The sequence below is a fragment of the Bactrocera dorsalis genome, chromosome 2 (assembly GCF_023373825.1).
Source record: "Bactrocera dorsalis isolate Fly_Bdor chromosome 2, ASM2337382v1, whole genome shotgun sequence".
Classification (NCBI taxonomy): Eukaryota; Metazoa; Arthropoda; class Insecta; order Diptera; family Tephritidae; genus Bactrocera; species Bactrocera dorsalis.
In genome coordinates, this window is record NC_064304.1 from 37,706,107 (window position 1) to 37,721,731 (window position 15,625).

At 32.0% G+C, this 15,625-nt stretch overlaps 1 protein-coding gene across 1 annotated transcript; it reads left to right on the forward strand.

Moving 5' to 3' along the window:
- Positions 1-2,178: 2,178 nt before the first annotated feature.
- On the forward strand, positions 2,179-14,227 carry LOC105226403 (carbonic anhydrase 2). The gene is made up of 7 exons (XM_011205262.3): positions 2,179-2,439; positions 10,267-10,388; positions 13,103-13,193; positions 13,274-13,539; positions 13,603-13,753; positions 13,817-13,896; positions 13,956-14,227. The coding sequence occupies exons 1-7, from the start codon at positions 2,394-2,396 to the stop codon at positions 14,067-14,069; spliced, it is 870 nt and encodes a 289-aa protein (XP_011203564.2). The 5' UTR covers positions 2,179-2,393; the 3' UTR covers positions 14,070-14,227.
- Positions 14,228-15,625: the final 1,398 nt, after the last annotated feature.

Genomic DNA, 15,625 nt, shown 5'->3' on the forward strand with positions numbered 1-15,625 from the left:
TCTAGTAATTGAATGAAAAACGAGCTAAAATAAATGAAAAGACTTTGAAGAAAAGAACGTGATGCTAAAAATACTATGAATGATATCTAAGAAAAGATTTTCAAAATTCCCAACATACTTTTTTAGGTTATGGAGAGAACAAATTTTTCAATGTACTCAGTTGAGCCAGGAGTGAATTATCAAAATGAGTAAGTAAATAATTTCAAAAGTATGTTAAATATGATTTTTTTACCAATCCAAACTGGGTTAGATCTTCAAAATAGCACCCTTTTGACCGAAATTTATCCGCATGCAGTAACGTTGAAGCGGCTGTTGTGGGAATTGAAGAGAAAAGTATGCCTTAGCAAACTTGTCGTCGACGTCATCCTACGGAAGGCTCAAGAAACGTGCCGTTTCGACGGTGTCGGACCAAAGGGAGAAAAGTGTTAGATGAGTGGGGTTGATAGGGCATGCAAAAAAGTGGCCAGTGTCAAGCGGAGACTCATTGCTCACAGGGCATATGCATGTATATTGGATATGTCGGAGTCTATTCTGGATAAGTAAGCGTTTAACCTGCTAGAATATCCAGAACGAATCTGCGCAAGGGTCACTCTCGTTTCTCGCGGCAACTCGAGCTCCTCGTTTGCTATGGGTGGTGGTTTGACTCCGAGTACGCTATTGACTGGAAGGGAATCGGTGAAGGTGTTGTTGGCTCCACTGTGAATGACGTATAAATAGACTTTATATCCTTTACGATGGTTAATATATCTGCGACAATTTTGTCTTTGTCCAGGTAATCAGTGTAGATCACACTTTGAGCATCCCTTGGAAAGGGTGGGCATTGCATTTCTGTCAGGTAGAATTGTTTCCGCCTTTTTTAGAACGTTGCTTAAGGCGAAGTCCCTTAAATACCGTCTCAACTATCTCTCTCTTCTTCAATCGTTCCTTTGTCAATACGAAATCTTGGAAAGTTGTGACGTTATTCTCCGTGGTGTCCGTTTTCAGGGCAAAAAACTCAACTCAGTATAACATTTTTTTATGGACGCCATCGAAGGGCAGAATCGCCATATACAGCATCCAAGCGTAAACCACTTTTACACGAGCCAAAACTCATATTTTATTTTATAGAAAACTGATTAACAAATTCAGTGATTAATAACGAGTTTCTAAGTAAACAAAATTTACCAAAAATTATGCGTGTCTATGATTAGGCTCACATGACTAAATGGGAATAACCCAAAGATGGCCAACATGACTATCAGCATTTTTGCTTTGTAATATATTGAATGAAAATTTTACTAGCCAAATGAATAACGGGGCTATTTAGTAAGCTAAAGTAAGTTTTTTAATAAAAGAGATACATACGTACAAAAATACATACATATACACATACATATGTATGTATATAGGCACACATGTATAAACACGCATTCTTAAACCTTAGCAACTAATTGTATTTGCTACAATTGAGAATACACAGCACTTTTTACTCTTAACATTTGTGCTATTTTGTCATAAATTGTATATTATTAGCAATTAACCGGTTTTTTTTTCTTAATATCGCACCAGAAAAACTTTTGACCAAGTGGTTGTTGTTGTTGCTACAAGCGCAAGAATTCTCATAATTATATCATACCTTTCACTTATACGCGCTCACTTGTGCATGTGGGTATATATGTGTGTGTGTGAACTGATAAGACAAAACACGGCTTGAGACGCCTACTTTTCGGCTACCGGAACCGCTGCAAGCAATAACCGCAGGGCTACAACAAACACATACAAACAAATGTAAACACATTTCAGTGTATACAAATATATGTATATATGCGTGTGTGTTGTACATGAATACGCTAGATCGCGCCATTATCTCCGCATAGTCCAAAACAGAATCCGTGCGGCGGCGCAAAAACAATAAACACTTCCAGGCGTTTTTCGACGCTCATACGCACACACACATACATAATCTATGTATGCGAGTGTATTGCTGTCAGCAAATGCGTGTGTATGTGTAAATGTTTATGAGTTTGACTAAGCACACACTTGTTTTTATGCGCATACATTTGCCGGCTTCGCAGCTTGGTCTGATCTCTTGCAAATTCAGGTGCTTCCGGCCACTTGCGCGTGTATATGTGTTCGCTCAAGCAGCGCTTGGCTAGCCGGCTTGGCGTTACTCTGTTTTGCTTCTTGTATATAAATTGATTGCAGTCGCCAGAGCAGTGCTTTAGTTAATCGCACCAATAACTGATCTGCAACGCTCGCTGGCATGATCGCATTTTAACTGTATTTAGTTTAGTTTCGTCGATGTCAACGCGGTCACAGCGCTATTGAGATTCTTAAGCGAAATTAATATTTAAGTGAAATTCTGAAAATTTGAAAGCATACAGTTAATTTTTTAAAAATATTTTCGCGTTAAAATGGTGCTGAGAAAACCGTTGTTGCTGTTCCTGCAGCTTTTGGCCGGTAATTGTTGGATTTGTTTTTAAAGGACTCATACAAATTGAAAAATTGCTCGTAGAAAGGATAATTATACATTGAAATAGTGATACATAGTTAAATGGGAATTAAATAAATATTTAAGAGTATTAATATAATTAAATAAATATTAATATTAAAAAATAGTTTGTGCTAAATTAAAGGAGCTGGACTTTGAAAAATCCAAAAAAATTAAAAAACAATATGTGAAATGAAATATTACAAACGAAAATAAAATAAAACAATAAAAAAAAATTAATAATAATAATTAACTTATTCAATTTTTATTATTAAAAAATAATAAAAATAACATATAATAAAAATTTTAAGTTGAAAAATATGAAAAATATGTAAAAAAAATAATAAAAATATGTGTATATTATTTTAATTTATAGACATGTATTTAAAAGTAATATAGAAAATAAATAAATAGGAAATGAAATGAAAGTTTCAAAGCGACAAAAAGAATAATAACAAAAATTAATTAAATAATATATTTTTTTATAATTATTTAAAATAAATATTAAAAATTAAATGTGAATTATATTAATTATATTATTACTTTTAAACAAAGCATAAATAATAAAAAAATGAAATTAAATTAAATATATAAACATATTTTTAAATTTAAATTTAAAAAAATATACAAAAAAATTTAAACGAAATATATATTTAAATAATAAAATTACATAAAAGTAATATTTTAATTTATTTAAAAAAATTAATTTATTTAAAAAATATGAACAATTATATGTGAAATAAAGTATCATAACTTTTAACGAAAGATAAATATTGTGGTTTAAAATTATTAAATATTGAATATAAAATGAAATATTAAAGTACATACATATATACATATATACATATATTAATATCATATAATATTATATAGTTATAAAAAAAACTATAAAAAACAATAATAACAAAAATATTTTTAATTCATATATGTTTTTAAACAAATATAGAAATTAAATATGAAATGAAACATTATAACTTTTAAAGCGAAAAAAATAATTATAATAAAACTTAATTAACACATAATTTTTTTAATATTAAAAATTATAAGTGAAATTACATATTATAAATTTTAAACGAAACATAAATAATAAAAAGCAATTAATAAAAAAATATATTTTTTTCATTTATATTAAAAAAAAGTTTTAAAATTTAAACGAAACAAATAAATGAATATGTACAATATTTCTTTTATTATATTTATTTAAAAAATATGAAAAATTATATGTAAAATGAAATATTAGTGTATATGTATATAATTACATGCGTAATATTATAACTAAAAATTAAAAAAAAACGAAGAAAAAAAAAATTTATTAATTAAAACATAAATTTTTTAGTATTAAAAACTATGTATGTGTGAAATTAAGTATTATAATTTTTAAATGAAACAATGATAAATAATAATAACAAATTAAAAAAAATGTAGTTATGGTTAAAATTTAAACGAAAATATTAAATGAAATTAGTTTTTGTTTTATTAAAATATATTTGGTATATAAAATATAAAAAAAATATTAAAAATCAAGCAAAAAATATTCGTTTTTATTCTTCATTTTTAATAATTAAAATTTGAATGAAAAAAATAAAATATATAATAATATAAAAGGAAATAAAATACAATTTTTAGTCCATTTTTAATTAAATTGTATTAAAATTAAATGTAAAATTAATCATTATAATTTGTAAACGAGAATAAAATAAAAAACAATAATAATTAATTAAATAAATAACTAAATTTATATTTATTAAATAATATATCAGAATGAAATTAATAATAATATTAAAAAGAAAATTTGCAAACAAAAAAATTTTAAAAATTTAATTTATAAATATTTAAATAAGTTTTGAAATTGCAGGAAACATTACAAACAAATGGCCATAATATTAAATATTACATAATAAAAAAATGTAATTACATACTTATGTAAATATATCACTGAAATAATTTTTAAATGATCCTTCTATAAAATTTTAAAATTGAAATAATTATTATCTTCATATTAAAAAGTTCATTAAAAATAAATAGTATATATTTATTTAACATATATATATTGGAAAATATTCAAAATTAAATTATAAAAAATCGTATATTAAAAAATCAATTATTTAAATTTATTTATTATTTTGCAAAAGTAATGAAAATAAATAAAATATGTATATATTTTTAATTAATATATATTGGAAAATATTCAAAATTAAATTAAAAATCGTAATTTATAAAATTTAAATAATTTGAATCTCTTAAGTATAAAACTGCTCGCAAAATTTATAAAAAATAACTATTATATTAAATATTGCAAAAAATATAAAAATTCTATTCATAGGACGATTTTTAAATTTTATTCAACAAATTTTAAATATATGTACATACATCTTGTATCTATTTCTATTTTTCGTTTACATCGCAGTCATAATACCCTACACAAGCAAAAAAGTTTTCCATACAAGGATTTGATTTGATCGCTATGTTTTAGTGGCCGATCTCATCAATTTGTTGTAGCCTTGCCTTGGATAATAATTCATGCCTAATGTCGGGAAGCTATTTTCTAAAAAAAAAAAAATTGTTTGTAGAGCAACTCGGTTTCGATAGAGGGCGAGCAGATTGTCCTAGCTAAATCGACTCAGTTCATCACAAAGATCATTTACTATATATATATAGTTTAAAAGGTCTCCGACATTTCCTTCTGAGTACTAAAAGCTTCTTTGCAAACTTAATATATTCTTGTATATAATAATTTGGAAAAATTATATTAAAATTTCCAATATTTTTCTTAACAACAATCCCTTCATAAGTATTTACAAATATCTATATACAATATGCGTACTAAATTCCGGCGATAATAAAGGGTGATATGGAGGTTCCCTACTTTTTTAAAGGGGAATGTTTGTTATCATTCAAAGAACTTTCTTTGACATTTATTTGTTGGTTACGCGGTTACGTATCAGATGGTCCCTCCGCTGAGTCCAATTTTCGATGACTTGTTCGAGCATTTGGACTGGTAACTGGCGAATGACACTCGTAATATTTTGCTTCAAAGCCCCAATCGAAGCGAGATTGTCCGTATATACCTTAGATTAAATTTTACATAACCTTATAGGAAAAAGTCTAACGGTTTGATATCACACGATCTTGGTGACCAAAACAACCGACTCATAACCTGAAATTGTCTACTCACCGAAGCGTTCTCTCAATAATTATATTGATTGAGGCGATGTGTGGGAAGTGGCGCAGTCTTGTTGAAACCAAATGCCGTTGGGATCACGAGCTTCAATTTCAGGTATCAAATAGTCGGTTATCGTACGATATTTTACCGACATCATTTTTGAAGAAATATGGATTGATGATTCCACCGGTCCGCAAACCATACCAAATCGTTATTTTTTCTGGTTGAAATGGCAACTCGTGAATTTCTTCAGATCTTTTCGTCCTAAATGCGGCAATTTCTCTTGTTTACATACCCATTGAGCCAGAAATGGTCCGCATCGCTGAACAAAATTTTACTCGAAAATGTTGGATCTTCTTGGAACTTTTCAAGAGCGCATAGAGCGAAGCGCCGTCGCTTGGGAAGGTCGAGCGTCTTCAGTACTTGCACAAACTGTATTTTGTACGCTTTTAATTTAAGATCTTGACGTAATATGCCCCAAGTCGTTCCATACGTCAGTCCGTGCGAACGGCGCCGAATCAACTCACCACGGTTTTGGGTACACTCTCAGGTACGGCTGCTATATTTTAGACCGATTATGTTGACCATAAGTTGAGCCAAGCGCGAAACACATTTTCTACAGAACGTAAATTTTCGTAATGATAATGAATGTTTTCTAAAAGTTGTTCAGGCGTAAGTCTTGCCATGATAAAATGCCAAATAATACTGAAAAAAAATTACAGCTTGACACGACCCACGCGTGAACTGTCAAAAAAAGGGTGTTGAAAAAAGTACCTTGTAAGTAAGTAGTAAGTACTTGGATCACCCGTTATGATTGTGTGAAATGGGTTGTCTATAAATAACTAAGTCTCAAAGCCCAAAAATATTTATTTTCGATTCGATATTGGAAATTCATTATTTTTGTCATAAGCAAAAATTTTTATTTATTACTTTCAAACCCTTTGGCATCTTAAATTGAAATATTATTTTTAAATACATTTTATTATTTGTTTTTAATTATAAGTACTTTTTAATTGACATTTTATTGAATTAAAATGAAACATTGTATTATGTCTGTACAATATTATTGCTTATCTGAACTTAAACTCCATGGCAAGGAATGGTAAAATACTTAATAATTATTTCTAAAAACAAATATCGAAGTAAAATTCCTTATAAGGTATCCCCACTTTAAATTTGCTGAAATGAAAATTGTTTGCTCGGTGTAATGACCTCGTTAAAACTTGGTCAAAAGAAAAGTAAATAAAAAGCTGGTGCCCAAATGGGTTGCTTTGGAGTTTCCCAAGCCATCTCAGCATCATAATTTTCGACCGGCCACGCGGTGACTGTGTAATTTACCGGCAAAAATGTTTGGTTTTCGTTTTGTTATTGTGTTCTCGATTAGCGGTTTAATTGCCAAAAAAAGCTTATCAATATGACATGGGTTTTACCAAACCGCATGCTTTTACCGATATGAGCTATGGAACGAGTTTCGAAGCATTGTTAATTATATTAGACAATAATATATTCAATAATTTTTTTTTGTAACAATGTTGCGGTAATTTTCTCACGCCTCAAGGTTAATTTGTTTTATTGCTATTTTGGTGGTTTTGCGCTTAAGCCAATGTTGTAATAAAGAAATTATCCTTTTTTATTTTTTTATACTCGTTTTGGTAAGCACTTTTATTCTACACTTTTTTGATATTTTATTATTTTTAAATGGCAAAGAATGAAAATAAAATTATTTTTAACTGTAATGATATTTTTCTATATCATTAAAAAGGTTAAAAAGGGACAGATTTTGCAGTTTATTATAAGTTATACGTTATTAACAAAAATAATGTGAAACGGCAACACATTAAAGCTGTCAAACTTATTACCAAAAAGCCTTTCTTTTATTTTATTCATGACGTCACGAATCATACATAGTTTATTGCTGTCAAACGCACACCAAAAAAGGTACCGGCACGAAACTGTCGTCATCCATATTTCATACTTTCTTCTTGAAGACCTAGTAAACATATTTAATCATTTCTCGGCTGATCGTTAATTTATTGCTTGTTTGAGAAAATCCTCTTACTCGTTACTCCACACTTTCACTTCCCTATTTGCTATCTTTTTCGAAAATATCGTGACCAAGAGCTTATTACCAAGTCACTTAACCTGTAAAAATAGTTAATATACTCGACCTTTCCACACGACATCGCTTCATGCCTATTTGTTATTTATTAGTCCTATGAAAAATGGTCAAAATCCGTCAGTTAGAGTTTAATACCGTAAAAAATATATTAATGTTAATCATTTACTACGTTTTACAAAAACTATCACCAACTTTTTTGGGCATGGAATTCCATTCATAAATATGCAAATATATTCGCAACTATTAAAACTTGTTTAAGTATATAGTTGAAACTACTGCCAAAATAACTTAAGTGTCATCATATTACATTGTGATAGAAAAGCACCCGGAAATTGTAAATAAAACGCAAAATATTTAATAATTCATTAATATTTATTTTGTTGCTTTCAAAGTAATCACCCCCAGATGTAATACACTTATGCCAACGATTTTTCCAGTCCTCGAATTACATCTTTCATAAACACTTTCATGGATGGCCTTCAGCTCCTTCAGTGAGTTTTGTTTTATATCTTCGATCGACTGAAAACGGATCCAGGGTTCCACGGAGCAGCAATTTCAGTTTGGGGAAGAAGAAAACATCACACGGAGCCAAATCTGGTGAATATGGTGGTTGATCGATGGTATTCATTGCATTTTTGGCTTTAAATTTGGTCACAATCGTGGCTCGATGCGATGGTGCATTATCATCGTATAAAATCCATGAATTGTTCTTCCACAATCCCGGCGTTTTCGACGCATGTTCTCAAGCAAACGCCTCAATACAGCCAAATAGAACTTCTTATTGACCGTCTGTCCCTCCGAAACAAATTCATGATGCACCAAACCACGAACATCGAAAAAACAATGAGCATCACAATGATATTTGAGCGACTTTGGCGTGTTTTTTTTTTTTTTTTGCTTCGACTCGTTTTGCCCTCCATTTCGATGTTTCTTGACTTGTTTGCATGTCAAACTCACAAACCCCTGCCTCATCGACAATTGTAATGCTCTCCATGAATGTGGGATCGGAATTCGCACGATCAAGCATGTCCACGGTACCGTATGTCTTTTTCAAAAGAATTTCCCTCTATCGGGACGAATCGTGCAATAACGCGTTTCATACCCAAAATATACACCAAAATCACTCGAACGGACTCGCGAGAGATATCAAGCTCTCTAGCCATATCTCTAACACTTGCTTGACGATTTTCACCCACCATATCTTTAATTTTTTTCATATTTTCATCAGTTGAAGAGATCGAAGGTCGTCCAGAACAAAGCATGTCTTCAACGATCTCTCGACCGTCTTTGAATAATTTGTACCACTCGTAGGCTTTTGTTTATGATAAAACTGAATCACCGTAAACCTTTTCCAACACTAGCAACGATTCAAAATTTGTTTAGAAATACGAAATTTGATAGAAAATAACAATTTCCGGGTGCTTTTTTGTCACAATTTATATAAAAAATCGCAACAAATAAAATCGGTAAAGATAAATATTTGCATATTTAGTTTATTCTGTTGTTGTTTCTGTTAAAATGAAGAGGCTTTTTTAAATGTTGGCATCTATGGCTCTTAATGTATAATAAATAACTGTATTTACGTACAAGTGTTCATAATATTACAGTAAATAACTGTGGTTATATATTTTGAAATATTATAGTAAATAACCTTATTTAATTTCCACTTAATCATGCAACATTTTTTGGAATAAGAGCGCGTGCCACACTTTTTCCAAGATTCGGAATTGAAACAGATTTCTTGGAGAAAATAGCGGCACTGGGTGACTAAGCACAACTAAGTATTGCTCCATAGTCACAAATTCTATAAATATTAACAACAAATATGCATATACATATGTACACTTGCGTATAACGGCATGCAAAATGAGCCAAAATTATATTGAAATCAGCTTGGAATTGTGCAAAATTGAAGTCAAAACCACAAATAAATCTCAAAAGAATAAAAATCATAATTCTTCCAGAAAAATGTGCGCATAAATTATACATATATATATATGTACATACATGAATATGGATATATAAACATTAATATGTAAATATGTATGTTGATATGTCGTTGAACATAACATAATTTACATTTTTGGAGCGATCTTCTTTCTTGACACACATTCATATACATTCATATACGAGTATATATTTAATGTACCATAGGTAGGTAGTAACATATGTACATACATATATGGTTCACTTTCCATTTCATGCGACAGCAACTCGCACTCGCATTAGTGATCTACAACAGAGCGTTACGTCTCATTAGAAATGCATAAGTAAATGTTTGAAGATGTTCCAACTCACACATACATACATATGTATATTTGCATTAATATAAACAGAGTTAAACGTCAAACTCGCAGCTGTTATCTTAGGTCACGCTTAATTTATTTCCACTTTTTTATTGCAAATTTTTTGGCAAACTACTTTTGCTTTTTTTAAGTAATTATTGTTAAACAAGTTTTATTTATTATTTATGCACATGTTGTTTCTTCTTTTCCATTGCATTGCATTGTTTAGCCCGCCAAATAGCGGATCAGAGTGCGCCACAGTGGGATTACCGTGATACAAATAGATGGATCGCAGATTATCCAACTTGTGGTGGATCGCAACAGTCGCCGATCAATTTGGATCATTATACGGTAAGTTTTGGGTATTGCATATTTTTGTAGCTGATTCTTAAGCTTCATTGTATGTACCATATATTCAAATATACCACAACTAGAACTTTGTTGTTAGTAAACCACAATTTAAGGGGATTTATACAGGCCGAAAAAAGCGAATATTCAAGAGTTTTTTCAGAGAAAAGCTTTCAATTTATTAATCCAAAAATTTATACACACATTATGGTATCTTTTAACTGTATTTTAAGACTTAATATAGTAAAAATATTTATTGGGAAAGGAACTATAGCTGATCTCCCGGAGCTCCTCTCAAAAAAATACTCTTGCGGCGTTCACTATATGTCTGAATTGGATCCTCTCATATTAAAAAACCGAACAGATTTCGTTAAAGTAATGTTAAATCTAGTAATTAATCTAAGGAAAATAAAAAGCAAAATAAAATTTTTTGACAAAATGGCGGTTTCTCAAAAAACAAAAGAGGTTTTCGACTAAAATTTCGGCCTTAAAGTGTTTACAAAAAGTATTTATTTTATATATTTAAGAAACTCGTGTTAAAATTTGAGACTAATCGGTTTAGCTGTTTTCGACTTTGAAAACACCATTTTGAGAAAAATGCGTTTAAAGTTTAGAATGCACTTCCAAGCACGCCTTTTTTGTGCGTGTTCGTAAATTACATTAAAAAAATATAATAAAAAACATCGATTTTTCAAAAATTCTCTGTACATAACCCTTAAGAAACATCAGCTTAACTCAAAAGTAAGTCTGCTTTACATTTGTATAAGTCTTCTAGATTACTACGACTTTTTTTTTTTTGGTTGACTCTTTGTATTATTGTTCAATTTTCCACATTCCCCATTGGATAATGTGGCGAATCGAATAATTTTGAATAATCCGAATACCAAAACTTAAGAAACTCCGAGTACTCGAATTATCAAAGTTTCATCATTAATCTGGAGTTACCTGAATTTATTTTATGGTTTCCCAAGTACTTATATATATTAATTTGAAAACTGTAGAAATTAGCCACGAGCTTTCACAAGTAATACACGTCGTCCTCGATTCGTCAGTTCTCTACTCGCTATGATTGTGTTCTGCTCTCTTATCAAAACGTTGACAGCAAAGTTATTTAATACTTTAATTTTTTGTTCTATTCGCTCTTCAAAACCTTTGGCGTGTCGAAAACAGTCATAGCTTGTTGGAAATGTTTTTTTAATTCTGTTTTGGCGACCTACTCCATTTACGATACAGTTTCGTATACAGTTTCTGTATTTATGCAGGTTGCTTGTTCTGTTCGCCAAGTCAAGTTTTGGCGAATTGAGAAAAGGTTAGCATTACGGCTTCGGCCGATTAATATTGATCTGATCTGTCAAACATTTAATTAAGTTATTCTATAGAACCGATTGAATCTACCGATGACTTCAATTGAAACATTTCCAATAATCTGTGCCTTCAGAAAACTCTATAAAAAGGACAACAATCATTGTGATTTACGTGAGCATCTGCCGTCGATGATCTAACCTCACGGTGCTTAAAAGCACATAAATTAAAACAACTGTTTGGCTCCAATTGGTCGGTTGGAAGGTACACCTTTAATGCCTTGACCGTGTTCGAGGCCGATCTAAAACCTCTGACGTGCTATGAACCTGGCACACGGCCACAGTGCGACTCCACACTGAATAGCATTTTCAATTCTACCTGCCTTTAGGTTTAAACCACATCCACCACATATCTCCCCAAAAGGCCAAAGCCAATGAGCAGATTGGAGCGAACTCCAAGAGCTAACTACTCAACATGGTACCAGATTTAAGTCTCTGGTCAAACATTGTAGTTTTTGTAACTAAACTAACGTAAACACTGGTGATATTTGTCGCTTGAACTTTAAATGTCTTTTCATTAAAAATAATCCCATTCAAAGTCTATAATATCAATTCAAACTGAGTAAATATTATAGCACTAGACTAGAATTTCGAGACAAGCCCAAATACAGACATAGTTCAAATTTTTAACGTTTTCTTCTTTACTGGCGCTTTGGGTTACATTATTGACGTTTTAATAATAGTAGAAAAAATCTGCATGAGATCTATTTTCTCCTATCTATTCTCCAACTCAAAAATAGAAAAAAATTGCTGAATCTTAACTAGATGACAGGGAACAAGACATTATTTCTAGACGCGTGAACAACTAAGCACTGCGAAGTGATATCAATGTAACAAAATGTCTATCATTAAACTATACGTAGGTCATAATTTGTTTTATATAGCAGTATCTAACCCTCAAGATTAATTTCATTATTATCTTTAAGGGGAGGAGCCTCTGAAATAATAATTAGATATTTTTCATAATTAAATCAAATAATTTATACCATCATATCATCTATACAGACTATTATTTTTATTGTCATCGCGTATGACATAATTAATTCCATGTCATAACATTTGCATAAATCTGTCATTTTTGCTAAAGAAAATAACTCAATTTCAAACACAACCAAATGAAAACTTTAGTGCATCATAGATCTAGTATATTTAATGAAGTGTGTGTGTTCGTTTCTTAATTGTCAAATTAGCAAATTGCATAATTAATATATTTACGTGTTAGCAGTTTTGCGATGACATATTAATTCTAATTACTGATAAATTACGTGACGATATGAAATGCTTCAATTTTTTTTATAATTTTATATTTACGAGTATATCTCATTTCTCATACTTTTTGTTTATGTTCACTTACAGTCTATCGGATCGCTTAAGCCGGCTTTGAAGTTCAGAAACTATGCGCAGCCGTTCGCTGGCCGACTCACGCTCGTCAATAACGGTCATACAGGTAATTCACATACATGCAAATGTCTTTATAGCAACAACAATTGCACGACTGATTGAATAACATTCTGTCGTACTCAACAGCTGATATAGTACTGCCGGAGACTGTACGTGGACCGCGGCCAACTATCACAGGCGGCCTGTTGGATGGCGTTTACGAAGCGCAGTCGGTGCATTTTCATTGGGGTGCGCCAGGTGGTGCTAGGGGTTCGGAGCACACCGTCAACGGTTACCGTTACGATGTGGAAATCCACATTGTGCATAAAAATATGAAATATGGCAACGCACAGGAAGCAATGCAACATCCAGACGGTTTGGCTGTGTTGGCCGTTATGATTAATATTGTGGACGTAAGTGTGGCGTATAGCTGGAAATGTTGTTTTTTACACATAATAAATGTCTGTGCTTCGTAGATTCCGCAAACTTATTACCCGGGCCTGAATATAGTTTTCAATTCATTACCCAGAGTGCGGGCGGCCAATACAAATACGACTATTATTAATCAACTAAGCTTGAATCACTTTTTGGGCGATGTGGATACCAGAAACTTTTTCGCCTACAGAGGTGCCTGACACATACATGCATATATTTATATTTTAAAGATAATTTGAAACTAAACATTTTCAGGCTCACTGACCACACCGCCCTGTTCGGAAGCGGTTACTTGGCACGTTTTCCCCAGGCCGCTTTTGATATCACGTGAAATGGTAAACAACCGTACATAATGCTTAATCATTTTTTTCTTAATGCCCCCGCTTTTGTATAGATCCAAAGATTCTTCGAATTGAGACAGACCAATGGTGCACCGTTATGGAACAACTATCGGCCATTGCAAGCATTGAATAGACGCCAGGTTTATCGGCGTAAAGGCGGTATTTAGCGTGCTTTACTGAACTGACCACTACAATGGCATCCATTGTTAAAGACTAAAGCCGAATCTAATTTATTTAATTTAGTTTTAATTATTTAGTTTTGAAACCGATTTTTATTGTAATAAATATACTTATGTAAGTGCACATATATTTTACCTCACAAAAACTTTGTTTTATTAACTAGAGGGTAATTAATGGATTTCCAATTGATCTCGGCTAACTAGAACCCAGTCTGTATTTCTTCAAGGGATGTTCAAGCCGGTTGTACTTTCAAAATATGTATTGCTAAGAAGCAAATATACGTACATTTCTGGTATTTTCTAAGTTGAATTCAGTTTCAGCTTGGACGCTTTGCGCCCGAAGTGCAGAATATATAGAAACTTCAGAAATATCAACTGACATCTGTAATGCAGGAAGGTTCGATCAACTTTTCCAACCCAAACCTACATGGAATCGATCTTATCTGCGGGTGCGATTGATGAGCTTGTCGAGGTTTTCAGCTCTGTGAATAGAACTACTCTTGAAAGCTTCTGCCTTTCAAAACTCAGAAATGTAAAGGGAAACCTCTTTGGTGGGCAACGTAGCTAACGGAGATCAGATTTTCGAACAGAAGACTATTCAACAAAGCTCGTATAAGTGGCTCTTTCCACCTCTTGCAGATAAACAGAGAGAGCGTATTTTGATATATTATTTTAAGAAGAAATTTTCAATATGTGTGAAAAATTTTAAAAGAAAAATTATTACTGCGCGACTCGCCTTAGTACTTGGTCGACCAAAGGATTCCTGTTGCATCCAATAACACAATTGAACTGTACCTTAAAAACATATCTAGGTGGCATCGAAGTTCTTACAAACTTCTGTTCCCGTGAAACTTTGTAAAATAATATATTGCGGTTTTGAAAGATTTACTGACATTAAATGACGACGAACCACGTCCAGGACGGCCTACAACATCAACTGATGAACAACACGACAGTAAAATAAAGGAATTGGTGCTTGAGAATCGACGAGATCTTACTGGTATCGTTGGAATATCAGAAGGATCATTAAAAACCATTTTGAAAGATCTTTTGCACCTAAGAAAAGTGAAAGCAGCGCCGCATGCCGCGTTAACGGCTGTGAAACCGTGCTTTCCGCCCACCAGGATGTCAAGAAACGTATTATTACTGGTGATGAGTCTTGAAACTATGCTTACGACTTGGATACAGGCGATTAATCGGCCGAATATCGTGGCAAAGGTGAGCCGAAGCCGAAAAACCACGTTAAAATAAGTAAAAAAGATGTTGACAGCTTTCTTGCCAAAAAAAAATACTATTTAAGTGTTATACATTGTTTGCGCGAAGCTATTCGTTAAAATAGGCCCAAATTATTGCGTACAACTCTTGGCTGTACAGCACCATAATGCACCGTCGCCTCCGCATTGATTCTTCGTGAGTTTTTCGCAAAATTTTCGACCAACATCATGTCGCAACCATCCTATTCCCCTGACTTTACTCCGTGTGACTTTTGGCTTTTCAGCAAACTTGAACGACCGTTCCGGGGAAACCGTTTTTAGTCAATTCAA

Excerpts from the sequence above, each read along its gene's own strand:
- LOC105226403 (XM_011205262.3), top strand. The coding sequence starts at position 2,394 with ATGGTGCTGAGAAAACCGTTGTTGCTGTTCCTGCAGCTTTTGGCCG. Across the intron at positions 2,440-10,266 it reads GTTCCTGCAGCTTTTGGCCG|CCCGCCAAATAGCGGATCAG; the intron begins GTAATTGTTGGA and ends TGCATTGTTTAG. Across the intron at positions 13,540-13,602 it reads TTATGATTAATATTGTGGAC|ATTCCGCAAACTTATTACCC; the intron begins GTAAGTGTGGCG and ends TGTGCTTCGTAG.